The sequence below is a fragment of the Hyperolius riggenbachi genome, chromosome 5 (genome assembly GCF_040937935.1).
Source record: "Hyperolius riggenbachi isolate aHypRig1 chromosome 5, aHypRig1.pri, whole genome shotgun sequence".
NCBI classification, from domain to species: Eukaryota; Metazoa; Chordata; class Amphibia; order Anura; family Hyperoliidae; genus Hyperolius; species Hyperolius riggenbachi.
In genome coordinates, this window is record NC_090650.1 from 280535499 (window position 1) to 280550185 (window position 14687).

At 42.4% G+C, this 14687-nt stretch overlaps 1 protein-coding gene and 1 long non-coding RNA gene across 4 annotated transcripts in view; one reads left to right on the forward strand and one right to left on the reverse strand.

The window, feature by feature from the left end:
* The window catches only part of DCDC2 (doublecortin domain containing 2), a 276455-nt gene that overhangs the window by 182204 nt on the left and 79564 nt on the right, over positions 1-14687 (reverse strand). For all 3 annotated transcript variants that reach the window (XM_068236975.1, XM_068236974.1, XM_068236973.1), the window contains one exon: positions 8231-8408. In XM_068236975.1, coding sequence (XP_068093076.1) covers positions 8231-8408 — 178 coding nt within the window. The remainder of the gene's footprint in view (positions 1-8230; positions 8409-14687) is intronic.
* On the forward strand, positions 5291-12478 carry LOC137518751 (uncharacterized). The gene is made up of 3 exons (XR_011020894.1): positions 5291-5401; positions 11892-12085; positions 12393-12478. It is a non-coding gene; the product is annotated as an uncharacterized lncRNA (long non-coding RNA).

Consider the following 14687-nt stretch of genomic DNA (forward strand, 5'->3'; position numbering starts at 1 on the left):
ACATCCTTTTTGGGACACACAGATGTGGGGAATAACTCCTCCCTCAGCACAGGCACAAGGGTTGTTGTTTTTTTTTCCTGAAACCTCCCTACCACTTCCAAGGCATCCCTCAATGATGAAACCATGTAAGTAATACTGGATCAAAAACAGCATGACTGCAGTCACTGTAGTAATCATCTGGGCCATAGCAACCTACAGTACGATCTAGGATTCAAAACAGTTAATAAATGCACTGTGTGTGTCAGTCTCAGAGAAAGTTTGGTCAAGATTTTACCTGCATCACAGACAATTGCATTTTTGGAAACTAACCCTCATGGTGTCTTTGTACTTTTGTGCTAATGTTATATTTTATTCATTTTGTTCATCCACTGATGCTACTTCACAATCTTAATCCATTAAATTAAACTTTTATGTCCATATTGTAGAATAAGTAGGAGTTGATGATCCTAAATTAGGAATTCTAAAAGTTATATAATCAACATCAATAAGTAACAATAAAAAAAAAAGTACCAAGCAGACACTGGAGGTGATTTTCTAAAGGGGATATACCGTGAAACCCTGTGAAAATGGCTTTCTTCAAACATGCCATTGAATGAACAGTAGTTCCTATAGTTTTAAAATCCCTGGTACATGATTGGGTGTTTGAATTGAACACAGCATCACTTCACTGCTCTTTACTGCCTATCTCTTTCAGCAAATCACTCCAACTGAGTTACACAGATGGAAAATCATGAAAATTCCTATGTGCACTGTAACATAAGCTACGAAAATTACCTGCAGTAGATGGAATAAAATGTTTGGGCAGGCAACATATATCAGAGATATATAAATTTACAGCAAAGGAACTCAGCAAGATAAAATATACTGAGAACAAAGAAGAAATGTCATTACAAAATGGCTTTGGATTTATAAGGTATCCAGAGAGACATCTGTGAACAGACAAACTCAATTTTTTACAATTTCAGACGTTAGATATGTAACCTAAATGGATCAAGAAATACTATTCCACTCTTGTGGCCAGAACAAAGTACTTTACTATTTATCTTTATTCCATCAAGCATCAAATTAAATAGTGGGATCTTCATCTTTCATAGAAAATGTACCATTCAATTTTGATGTTTGATGTTGCCTTTAGATTATTTTGAAAACAATCTAAAGTGCATCTCACATACTAAGGGTGGATAGTGTTTCTGTTTCACCCATGTAAGCTGTTGAGAATGGCATATTTTTGAAGACCCTTGAGGGTCCTTGCTGCTTTTAATGTTTTTAGTGATATTAATTTATGTAACTACATTTCTGAAAGGATAAAGGCGTGTATTCATTAAATATCAGAAAGAAAAAAGTGCACTGATGTAATTTTATCGGGTGTTATACAAACTACATAAATGTGGCCACTAACGATACAATTTTGTTTATGAATGATTCTTTGTATAAACGAACAGAAATTATAGTTTGGGGCCACTAATGGACAAAAATCTCCTAACCAATGAAATTGATCCAATTTCAGTTTGATCCTGTAAATCTGGTCGAATTGGTTAGGAGATTTATGTCCATTAGTGGTCCAAATTATCCAAACTACATTGCACCAAACTATAATTTTCGATCGTACATACAATGAATCGTTCGTAAACGATTGTCCGGCAAATTGTATCGTTAGAGGATACCTTAACACAGGTTACATAGTTTGTGTCACACACACTAACCACACAACATGTACTATTGCTTGTGTAACAGGTGTTACACAAAGTCATATTTAGTGACTACAACCCAATGTCTCCTAAATCCATTTAAAAACAATTACAAATAGTTCTTTATCCAAAACATCAATATGTTGCATTAATGACTTTACTTTTGTAAGGAGGTATAATAAGACAGTAGAGCCCCAGTATTTACAGAGACATTGTTGTCTACATTGATATGTCTGAACTGCAATCCACTTGCTACCTACAGCTAACACTATTTATGGAATATTCTAAAGCATACCTGAAGTCTGTCTACACATCTTCCATCATCTCAGGAACCATTAGCCATCAATAATAAAAATGGCCACAATGGCAAAAGCAACACCGTACCTACCATCCAGAATTCATGCATATCCATAATGTGCATGTAGAAGGCGTGCCTGCTGTGAGGCAAGGTCACTGAGAGCTCCTCGGTGCTCCCCAAAAAAAGTGTCAGTCAAGTTACTTCACAATCATGTCATTTAGTTTGCAGCCAAAGCATGAAATATGCACGGCTACTAACATATGAGGCTTTCAACCACCCAACACCAAAGCTGGACTGCACATTGTACAAATATAGTCACATTTCAAAACGATGAGCGATTCAAGTATTAAATACGCATGTATTTTTTAAGCACCTATATTTTTAAGTTATATACAAGAAACACCAAGAACAGGAAATATAAAATTTTAATAAAAAATCTACATTTGCTTTCTGAAGCTACTTAGTCTGTTAGTAAAGAGAACTCCATGAATTGTAAGTGGACTGGGCACTACTTGGGAATAATATTTTTAATTCATAGCATTACATTTGTGGGGGGCCTTCAAGAGAACCCGAGGTGGGTTTGAAGAATATTATCTGCATACAGAGGCTGGATCTGCCTATACAGCCCAGCCTCTGTTGCTATCCCAAACCCCCCTAAGGTCCCCCTGCACTCTGCAATCCCTCATAAATCACAGCCACGCTGCTGACAAACAGCTTGTCAGAGCTGGCTGTGTTTATCTCTATAGTGTCAGTCTGATGCTCTCCCCGCCTCCTGCAGAACTCCAGTCCCCGCCTGCATCCCTTCCCTCCCTGCTGATTGGAGGGAAGGGACGGGGGCAGGGACCGGAGCTATGCAGGAGGCGGGGGAGCAACTGAGACTGACACTACAGATGTAAACACAGCCTCACAGCGTGGCTGTGATTTATGAGGGATTGCAGAGTGCAGGGGGACCTTAGGGGGGTTTGGGATAGCAACAGAGGCTGGGCTGTATAGGCAGATCCAGCCTCTGTATGCAGATAATATTCTTCAAACCCACCTCGGGTTCTCTTTCAAGAGTTATGAGCTGCAGAAATTTTAAAAACTCTCTTTAGTGCACCGGCCAACTCAGCTATACCTAAACTCAGAGCTTTCTCTCTGCTCTAAAAGATAGCCACAGCATAATAACGTTTTTGGGGGAAAATCATTACAATTTATGGAATTCCTTAAAAGAAACAAAAAAAACCCCAAACAAACTGTATTTTATCCTGGTTTCACTTTCCAGGGAGTCCTGAAATGGTTAAGCCTCAGTGTTTTTTTATGAGCAGAGAACCAGGGCCAAACTCACAGCTCTGATACATAGCTGCTGATAAAAACTAATTGGACACGATAATGCAGCTAAACAAATACAGAACACAGAGCAGTGAATTGCTTGAGCAACTATATGTGGAATAAAGATGTTTAATTGAGTGTTAAAGGGAACTTTAACTGAGAGGGATATGGATGTTTCCTTTTAAACAATACCAGTTGCCTGGCAGTCCTGCTGATCTCTTTGGCTGCAGTAGTGGCTGAATCACAGACCTGAAACAAGCATGAAGCTAATCCAGTCTGACTTCAGTCAGAGCACCTGATCTGCATGCTTGTTCAGGGGCTGTGGCTAAAAGTATTAACCTCCTTGGCGGTATGGACGACTACACACGTCCATCACCGCCGGAGGCTGCCGCTCAGGCCTTGCTGGGCCGATTTGAGCAAAATAAAAAGCAGCACACGCAGCCGGCACTTTGCCAGCCGCGTGTGCTGCCTGATCGCCGCCGCTCTGCGGCGATCCGCCGCGAGCAGCGGCGAAAGTGGGTCCCCCCAGCCGCCCGAGCCCTGCGCAGCCGGAACAAATAGTTCCGGCCAGCGCTAAGGGCTGGATCGGAGGCGGCTGACGTCAGGACGTCGGCTGACGTCCATGACGTCACTCCGATCGTCGCTATGGCGACGAGGGAAGCAAAACAAGGAATGCTGCTCATTGCGGCCTTCCTTGTTTATTCTGGGCGCCAGAGGCGATCAGAATGACGCTTCCGGAGCGCCCTCTAGTGGGCTTTCATGCAGCCAACTTTCAGTTGGCTGCATGAAACAGTTTTTTTTTTTATTTAAAAAAAACCCTCCCGCAGCCTCCCTGGCGATCTCAATAGAACGCCAGGGAGGTTAAAGGCACAGGATCAGCAGGAGAGTCGGGCAACTGGTATTATTTTAAAAGAAAAAAATCCATATCCTCAGTTTAGGTTCCCTTTAAGAAAGAGTTTGGGTCCACTTTAAATGAGTGCAAAGATAAATCAAAAGTCAAATCATTTTCATTGTAACTGTGAAAAAAATGTGTTATATTTAGCCCTCTTTCACAGTGCGACGTTAAAGGACCACTCCCGCGAATCATTTCATTTTTAATAACCTCACAGTAGATACAGCAAGTATACAAAAGCCTTAGGGCCCGTTTACACTGCACGCGTTTCCAGCCGCGTTTTGGAAACGCGTGCAGGTGGCCAAAACGCACGACATCAGACATTGCATAGAGTGCAATGTCTGATGTTCACACTGCATGCGTTCCGGACCTGTGCGGTCCGGGAACGCATGCTGCACGCAGATTTTGCAAAAACGCGTGGCTGTCCCATTCACTTTTCAGTGATGAGATCAGCCACGCAACGCACACAAACGCGGATGGCCATGCGTTCGTACGCGTTGCGGTCCGCACGCGTTCCGCACGCATGGCCATCCGCATTTCTGATCTGAACGGGCCCTTACTGTGTCATTTTTTTAATTTTCTGACATGGCCCTTTAATTTGCCATATATCACTGCAGCTTCCCTCCGTCAGTCTCTGCAGTAGCGCTGACGGACTTTTTTAACTCTAAAGCCAAAGCAGGGGGAGCCTTGTCAGGTGTTAGGGGAAAAAACAGATAAAACAAATGGTTTAGCCCTGCTCTGCCTAACTGTCCAAACTGTATAGTAAAAACTCACGCGCTGCCAGTCTTCCCATCACGAGCCAATCACATCTAATGGACCCCCGCACGCAGGCATTGAGGGAGGCAGCTGTCAGCGCAGAATCTGCTGCGCAATGAGCTGCTCCCCCTTTCCAGCCATACAAGTCTGTCTGTCAGAAAAAAAAACAGCGATGGGCTGTGTGTATTAAGCTGCTCTGGCTTCAGTCACCTCGGCTCTGCCTCTCGTGACGTACTTCACCAATTAGCCACTCCCCCCTCTATTCACAGAGCGGCTCATTACCCGGATCATTACACACAGCCCATCACTGTTTTTTTTTCTGACAGACAGACTCGTATGGCTGGAGAGGGAGAGCAGCTCATTGCACAGCAGATTCTGCGCTGACAGCTGCCTCCCTTAATGCCTGCGTGCAGGGGTCCTTTAGATGTGATTGGCTCGTGATGGGAAGACTGGCAGCGCGTGAGTTTTTACTATACAGTTTGGACAGTTAGGCAGAGCAGGGCTAAACCATTTGTTTTATCTGTTTTTTCCCCTAACGCCTGACAAGGCTCCCCCTGCTTTGGCTTTAGAGTTAAAAAAGTCTGTCAGCGCTACTGCAGAGACTGACGGAGGGAAGCTGCAGTGATATATGGCAAATTAAAGGGCCATGTCAGAAAATAAAAAAAATGACACAGTAAGGCTTTTGTATACTTGCTGTATCTACTGTGAGGTTATTAAAAATGAAATGATTCGCGGGAGTGGTCCTTTAAAGACGCACGTTAAAAATTTTTATAATGCAGACTAACGTACAGCAATACAAAGTCTGTGCAACATTCACAGTGCACACGTTGCGTTTTGTGTAACGTGTAGCAATATTTAGAAAGTGCTGCATGCTGTGCGTTTAGCAATACATTTGCTGCGTTATGTGTGTTGCACATGCTCAGTAAAAAAATTTTTTCGTGCAGGAGAGGAGGAGGGGAAAGTCCGCTATTGAGGCCAGCCACATGGCTAATTAATATTCACTGCACTGCAGTGTTTACTTCCTGGAGCGGCCGCTTAGTGGCTGGCGGGACCACGTGATGTGGAGTGTTCCGATCACATGGTCTCTGCAGTCTTTTTCTGCATCATGGACGCATCAAGAGCCGCATAACGCAGCTCAATCTAACGTCCTCCTTCAACACCACCATGTGTTGCGTTAGGGGCACGTTATGCGACCTTAACGTCCCCTAAAACGCAACGTCTTGGTGTGAAAGAAGCCTTAAGGACTGTAGAAGCTATTCATTGCCTCCCTATTATTGTTAACGTACCTGGGGATATAAGTGAACCACAAGGCCCTGTTTACACTTAATCAGTTGGTACACATTTTTTTTCTTCTCCATAGCAGTGCATTGTAGAAAAGATTTCATTTAAAACATGTGTGAAAGGTGCCATAGAAAAACATGGGCATTACTTTGAAAATCAGTTGTCCTTTCAGTTGTAACTGAAAGCAACTGATTAAGTGTAAACGGGGCCTAAGGGCCCTTTTACACTTAATCAGTTGGTATGCGTTAGTGTGCGTTAGTACGCGTTAGTGCGCGTTGGTACGTGTTTTTTCCATAGCAGTGCATTGGGAAAAAGATTTCAGTTAAACGCGTTAAGTGTGAAAGGTGTTATAGGAAAACATGGGACTTACTTTGAAAAGTCAGTTATAACTGAAAGCAACTGATTAAGTGTAAAAGGGCCCTTACTGTCATTGTAAGTAATTTTAAACTCACTCATGCAGTGATACAAAGTGTTTTCAACAGCAGAAATATTGTGTTGTCCAATCCCTTAAAGAGGAACTCCAGTGAAAATAATGTAGTAAAAAAGTGCTTCATTTTTTACCATAATTATGTATAAATTAATATGTCAGTGTTTGCCCATTGTAAAATCTTTCCTCTCTCCGATTTACATTCTGACATTTATTACATGGTGACATTTTTACTGTGGGCAGGTTATATAGCTGCTCCTAGCTGTTTTGGCTGTTACAGACAGCTGTAAACAGCCATTTCCTGTCTGTGAACATTGTTACATTGTGGCAGTTTGCCCAGAGTACCGCTGTACTCAGAGCTTCTTGTGGGAAGGGTTTCAACACAAAATCAGTCATACAGCGCCCCCTGATGGTCTGTTTGTGAAAATCATTATATTTCTCATGTAAAAGTGGGTATCAGCTACTGATTGGGATAAAGTTCAATTCTAGGTTGGAGTTTCTCTTTAAGGGGGAGCAGTATTCAAAGATTAATGGCCAAAAGGGATATAATTAGAAGGGTAGTTTTATTTAGCACATCCTGGAGTTGTAGTTGTAGCCTTGGTCGTGGTGGGTGGAATTCCTCTGTATTTTGAGTCCAGTTTCAGCACAAATAGGTTTAAAGGTGTAGAAATCTGAGACAAGGTCTGGAGCAGCTTAAGAGAGCTGCAGCCCGGCTGGGCGCGCTCAGATACTGAAGAACATTGCAAAGATTAAACATCTGATTCCCCCAGAGGATCTTCAAACCCTAGTCCACGCCTTCATCACATCACGGCTGGACTACTGCAATGCCCTTTATGCTGGCCTCCCCAAAAAAGACCTGCGTCGCCTGCAATTAGTGCAGAATGCTGCTGCCAGATTGCTAACAAACCAGCCTCGCCACTGTCACATTACACCGATCCTTCGCTCACTGCACTGGCTACCAGTAGAATGGAGAATACTCTTCAAGATTGGACTGCTGACATTCAAATCCCTGCACAATCTGGGCCCTGGATACATGAAGGACTTGCTGAAGCTGCACCACACCTCTCACAACCTCAGATCAGCAAGTTCTATAAACTTGGTCACTCCCAGAGTGCACCTCAAAAAATCTGGAGACAGAGCCTTCTGTCATGCTGCCCCTACTCTTTGGAACTCCCTACCACACCCAGTAAAGACAGCACCATCCCTGGAGCTATTCAAATCCAGACTGAAAAGCCACCTGTTTAGCCTGGCATTTCCAGATTTATAAAATTCTTCCCCTGTACCACGATGGTCGGAGCCATGCTTATGCGCTTTGAGTCCCACGGGAGAAAAGCGCTTTACAAATGTTATTTGTTGTTGTTGTTGTTGTTGTTGGAGTTTTCTTTTAAAAAATGTTCTTCCATGAAACTTCAGGGTTGCAATAACAGATTTTGCCAGCAGGTGGTGCTGCAGATGAAATAAGGAATTCAAGCTTCCAGTACCAGTATAAACTGGCAACTGCAGAAGCAAATTATCACCTTTACTGGATTTCCATCAATAAAAATGTGCACGTGAAGCAGATGAGCTTGGAAGTGACTTACCAGTTTCATGATAAATGACATTGTTGTTCATGACTTTCTTTTGTTTCACTCTGACTGGTTTGTGCAGTATTTGGGGCTCTGGATTCCTCTTTGCTTTAGGCTTAGGTGGTTGAGGAGAAACTATATGGTCAACTGCATCAGAAGACCCTCCGGTTGATTTAGTTTGACGCTCGTGTCTCTGTTAATAAAATAAAATAAAATAAAAAGCATTAACAAATGATTTTACCCATTATCATCATTGTCCTTTATTTTCTAAGCATCTATAAAGTTAAATGAGGGGAACATTAGATAAGGTTGATGAAGGCAGCTGAAGGTGATGGGAGGAGCTATTATTATTTAGTATTATTATAGTATTTATATAGCGCTGACATCTTCCGCACTGCTGTACAGAGTATATTGTCTTGTTACTTAACTGTGAGGCTCACAATCTAATCCCTACCATAGTCATATGTCCTTGGATGTATCGTGTAGTATATGTATTGTGGTCTAGGGCCAATTTAGGGGGAATACAATTGACTTATCTGTATGTTTTGGAGATATTGGAGGAAACTGGAGTGCCCAGAGGAAACCCACACAGACAGGGGGAGAACATACAAATGCGTGCACATAGTGTCCTGGCTGGGATTTAAACCGGGGACCTGGGCCGGATTTGTACTTTTTACTGCCCAAGGCCCACTATCACCAACTGCCCCTTTACCAACAGCATTCTACCCCCACCATCCCCCAAACACGGCAGAGATTAGATTGTAGGCTCCTCTGAGGACAGTTAGTGACATGATGGCTTGGATTAGATTGTAAGCCCCTTGGAGAGCAGCACATTCGGTGAGTAACAGGCAGCTCAGAGATCACCGTCAGTGCCCGTTTGTTGAACCTTTCCCGACCCCCCCCCCCCCCCCCCCCCCAAGTGTCAGATCCAGCTGTTGGTAGCCACTCATCGCTTTGTGCAAACTCTTTTTAGTAGGACGAATGTTCGGCAGGCTAACTGCTACTGCCACCCTGCTGCCCACAGCCCGCCCCTTGCTTTCCTGGTGCACTAGGCCATGGCCTTTGTGGCCTTATCTGAAATCCGGCCATGCCAGGGACCCAGTGCTGCAAGGCGAGAGTGCTAACTATTATGCCACCGTGCTGCCCGTTAGATGATAGATAATGATTGGGCAGATACAAAGATGGCTATGAGGTGTAATTGCATAGATTTATTTCCCTTTAAAATATTAATACATATGTAGAGATATACTTATATTTATAATAATATTTGTGCTCCTCTCCGCTCCCCAGGATCTCTTGTATGCACTTAATGGGGAGGTCCCAAGAGCTTTCCACACCCTTTACCGCTATATGCTGTTGGGAGCCCAATGAAGCATTGTCTTTAAATGGAAGGCCCCTGAACTGGACCTCAACCCGGTTATACAATGTCTTGATCCTTTAATGTCGATGGACAAGGTGTTTTATCTTAGCACTGAAAACCTTGACCATTTCAATACAATTTGGGAGAGTTGGAAGTCTTATAGGGGTATAAGTTAATGTTCCTGCCCTTTCAATTTCCTCCTAGACTGATTTTGACTGATCCCCACCCCACTTGATGTATATCCACCTAGTACTATTTTGTACCTGCTTTTGTTTTGGGGGGGGGGGGGGGCATGTTCTATTCATTTATAATGCTCATTATTTACTTCAGTTTCATATGTGATGTTAGGAACTTTGTGACTGTTTTAGTTATGCCAAGGTTTAATTGGTGGTATCTCTTGCTACCCTGCTGTAATTTTTTTTTTACTGTGTTTTCGCATTGCTTCATAACGAGTGTCGCTTGAATTTGTACACATGTATGTATGCTTTCTAGCTACTGCATGTTCTTATCATACTTGTGCTTGTTTGTACCGTTTTGTGCATCAATAAACCTTGCTTTAATTAAAAGCTCACATCTATTCACCTGCTGCACCTCAACACAGACGCCTGTATAGAAGTCAAATATTCGGCAATATACAGATTGAATTTGAACTACAACCTCCTACATATTTTCTAATAAGAGCTGTAATTGTAATTTGTTATCAAGAAAGAAGAGAGAAAATAACATACAGAGGAAACCCGTGAAATGCAGGGACAGATCACTGTTTACTCTACATGGTAAACTAGCTGTAAAATTCAATTGATCCCCAATGCCACGTCTACAGTTCCAGGGAGATTTTTCGAAGGTCTGAAAGGCCTTAGGGAAACGTTTGCTTGCAGCTTTGGTGTGAGTTTCCCTAGTAGCAAAATGCATCACATCTCTTGACTACAACAACCTGCCTAATTATCCACCATTATATGCTGGATCAAACAAATCCTCTGAGGTATTGCAGTTCCTCTAGTAACCACATAAATAAATACATTCCAGAAGATAATCTGAGCTGAAAAAGTCAGTCGGAGCTGGGATCACATAAGGTCTATAATACATGTGTAGGCATACTTACTGTTCCTGTTATTGAAACTTCACGCACTGGGTGGCCATTTACAGTTTAATAAAACATTGTAACATGATAGACCTGATTAATTCCACCTGTTATGCATGTTATCAAAGTCAATGATCGTGCTAATTTTCTTTAGAAGTGTAAACATTGGAATTGTTTAATCATGCAACTATGTACATTGTTGTTTACTGTATCAAATACAATATAAACGCTGTTCCAGTAACACATGCTTGTTTCTGCAATAGTTATTAAAGCAAAACCCCACTTTTGCTTTAAACATGTATTGATGCTGCACACATATTTTGCAATTTAAGGTTGTTTAAGTTATGTTTGCTTTTCAATGTGCAGCAAGCTATGAATTTCTAGAACAGTCAGTATTGTCTAGGTTCAATTCATTTTCTTCTGTGGAATCTATAATCTGTGCTACACTAATTTTCAGTATAGACAGCCCAGTTATAGTACTCTTCCTGCATGCAGAGCCAGACTTGTCCTTTCCAGCACCCAAGGCCTGCTGTCGGCCAGCAATAAACTGACAGCTAGAGGTGAGAGGGAAAGGGTTAATATTCCCTGTCCCTGAACGTGTGCATGAAAACTCACCAAAATCAGGAGTTCTCCTCTTTACTATACAACCTCTGGCACATCTCACACCAGCTTGTATGTCCCGCTCATTATACAGAGGACAGGATAATCAGGTGCTGTAGCAGAGGACTCTGTGACAGTCCTCACACTGCACTCTAAGGAAGTGAGTGAGATGCAGGGAACTCTAAAATTAAGGCTGCAGTGCAGACAGTGTGTGCAGGGTAAAGCAGGGTCACTTCAGACCAGGAGAGATGATTTACTTTGACATGTGACCTCTTATCTCTCCCAAGGCCTTTCTGCTTTTATGGCCCAAGGCCATGGCCTTTCCAGGTCTTCCCAGAAATCAGGCTCTGCCTGCATGAATAATGAACTACACAGACAAGGAACAATTGTTACTTGCTTTCCACACCTGTCAGGACAAAATTTGTTCTGGTCAGTGAGCAGGTGAGCATTTGAATTCAAAACATAATGAAATAATTTGTGACGCAAATCTTAGCAATTTGTACAGTTGAACCAAAGGGATTGTTGGTTTATTTTTCTCAATAGAGGGAGAATTTCACTTCCTCAACCTCTTTGGCATCCTGATTAATTCTGGTTGTAAGAGTCTAAACATGGTGCAATATTTTTTTCATTTTTAGACCGTAAATAGAACGCCAGAGACCCTCGGCCATCAGTTCAGACAGCCCCTGCACATTACTCACCTCTTCAGGATCCAGTGCTGCATTTCTTTTTCCTGACCTCCAGGTGGCGCTCTATCCCTATGGTGAGGTCACTGTCTGACAGACGCTGAATCTCACCCAAGGGGTCAAGAACCCTGGGGACATGGAAAAAAGTAAGTATAAAGTGCCTCTCCACTGCGCTCTGCAGTAACCTGCCCGGTGTATGCCCCAACTCAGGCTCAGGATTACTGCTTGCAGTTTGTTTGTTTTTCAGCCCGAGCCTGGATCGACAATACAGTTTGGGAGGGTAAATTGGTCTTGAATATCATCTGTTAGCTATAGGCAATGTCATTCATTGATCCTCATGAATTCTTCCAAATAATCTATTTTCAAAATGAATCCATTTTACAAAATGAATCTGTTAGAGTTTTAGAGTGTTTAACTAATGTGGCTTTTAGAATATGTATATTTATTTTGTAGGCACTGTTGTTGTACAGACCTCAGAAAGCAGGCGGACCTGAGAAACACATTGTCCATTACAGTGCTCAATAAAATTTTAAATTCCAGTTTGTCTTGCCAATTTCTTCAAGAGAGGTAAGACCACCACTAACTCTCCTTTTTAAAAAGTTTTTTAGGTGTTTTATTAACATTTAATTTAATTAAATACATTAGAGAGCAATACAAAAGGTAGGCAAAAAAGCTTTTTGTCCCTAGGCTTGTACAAAGGACAAGGGGGCATAATCTGCGTATGGGGGAAAAAGTTTTTTCCATCTATTTAGAAAGCGGTTTTTCACAGTGAGATTGGTTAAAATATGTAATATCTTACCACAAGAAGTGGCACATTTCATATCTGTATTTAAAGGCGGTTTGGGTACTTTAAAGGTGGCCATACACTGGTCGATGTGCCATTAGATCGACCAGCTGACAGATACCTATCTGATCGAATCTGATCAGAGAGGGATCGTATGGCTGCCTTTACTGCAAACAGATTGTGAATCGATTTCAGCCTGAAACCGATTCACCATCTGCTGAGCTGCTCCTGCCGCCTTTCCCCCCCCCCCCCCCCCCCCCCCACCCCCCGTATACATTACCTGATGCTGGCTCCGGGTCCTCTTCTCCCCATTGCACGGCTCTGTTCCGGCTCCATCCCGGCGCTTCCTGTGTTACTCCGTGACCAGGAAGTTCAAATAGAGCGCCCTCTATTTGAACTTCCTGGTCACTGCAGTGACACAGGAAGCGCCAGGATGGATGGAGCCGGAACAGAGCCGTGCAGCGTGGAGAAGACGCCCGGGAGCCAGCATCAGGTAATGTATACTTGATCGGATCGGCCGCCGCTAGCGACGCGCACTTTACCCGCGGGCGATCGAGGGTAATTTCCCGCACGGCGCGATCGACGGACCGATCCGATTTCGGGAGGAAATCGGATTGGCGGCTGCGTTTACCGCGAACTGTTGGCAGCAGATTCGATCCCAGGATCGAATCTACTGTCGAAACGGCCGCGAATCGTGCCAGTGTATGGCCTGCTTAACTGCATTGAAGGGCATCCATGGCTACAATTACTAGGTAATTCCCATCAGTGTTGATTCAGAGATATTATTTGATTGCCATCTGGAATTCCTATGTTATGAGAACTTGTTTATCTATGACATAATTTATCACTTCTCTATTTCCTGTAAAAGGAAGTTCCATCTTTATTGTGAAATTACTATAAATATAGGTAAAAGTTGCACAGGTCATTTTGCAGTTTAAGGTTATTAGAAATGATGTTTCCGATCTGAGTTTTGTTACTCATTTTCAATATCTGGAATAATCTACTAACTGGCAGCAAACATTGACACTCCTATTTTTACAGTTTCTGTTAAAAGCACCATGGAATTACTGCGTTTTATGTGTGTATTTAAAAAACAAAGGTTAGTTTAAATAGTGTTTGCCAATAATACTTGCAATGTATTTTTTATCAAACAAAATTGGAACTTCCCTGCAGTTCCCAACAAGTGGTTTGCTGATTTAGTAGGACAGATTACAAAGAAAACAAGAGCAAAGCAACTACCTGGAGCTACCAATCAGGTTTCGGCTGGTAGAAGAGAACTCTAACGTGTGCTTAATAAAAGTAGCCCCCTAGAAATCAATCTTTGATTACTGTGTTTTTTGCTTATAATATTTGAAATATTGCTGAAAACAACATATCTGCCATTGAAAACACAGGACCTGAAGTGCTATTCAGGCATAAAGCCATGACTGCTGTAAAACTGCAATTTCAGATTCACTAAACAAAAACGGCTTTGCACTTAAGTTATAAGCAGGTTATTACCAACACCCCCCCCCCCCCCCTTCCAAAAGTACTACAAGGGTATAAATCAGTTAATCAGTTGAATGACTAATTTAGGGAGCCCAGCTAAAACCACAAACAATTTTAGTCACCTGTCAATAAACAAATCACCAGAAATATGAACAGATTGACAGTAGCTTAGGAATAAATTAGGTCAGAGGGATATCTTTACACTGAAGTCTACATATATAACAAGCGGGAATGTTTTCCAGCATGCCAGCAATGACCTTTGTTAAAAATTGACAGTTTACACCCCATGCTGACTCACTGCATTTGCAATGATCTCCAACAGAGTCTAGTTTTGTCTAGTCATTTCTAACAAATATATGGGCAGGTATTCCAACTATGGTCTTGAGCTAGCTGTATTGTGAATGATTACCTCCTCAGCCCAAATATAAAGAAGTTATACCTATGCCATACATATTTTTTACAGCAAGGTGGCCACT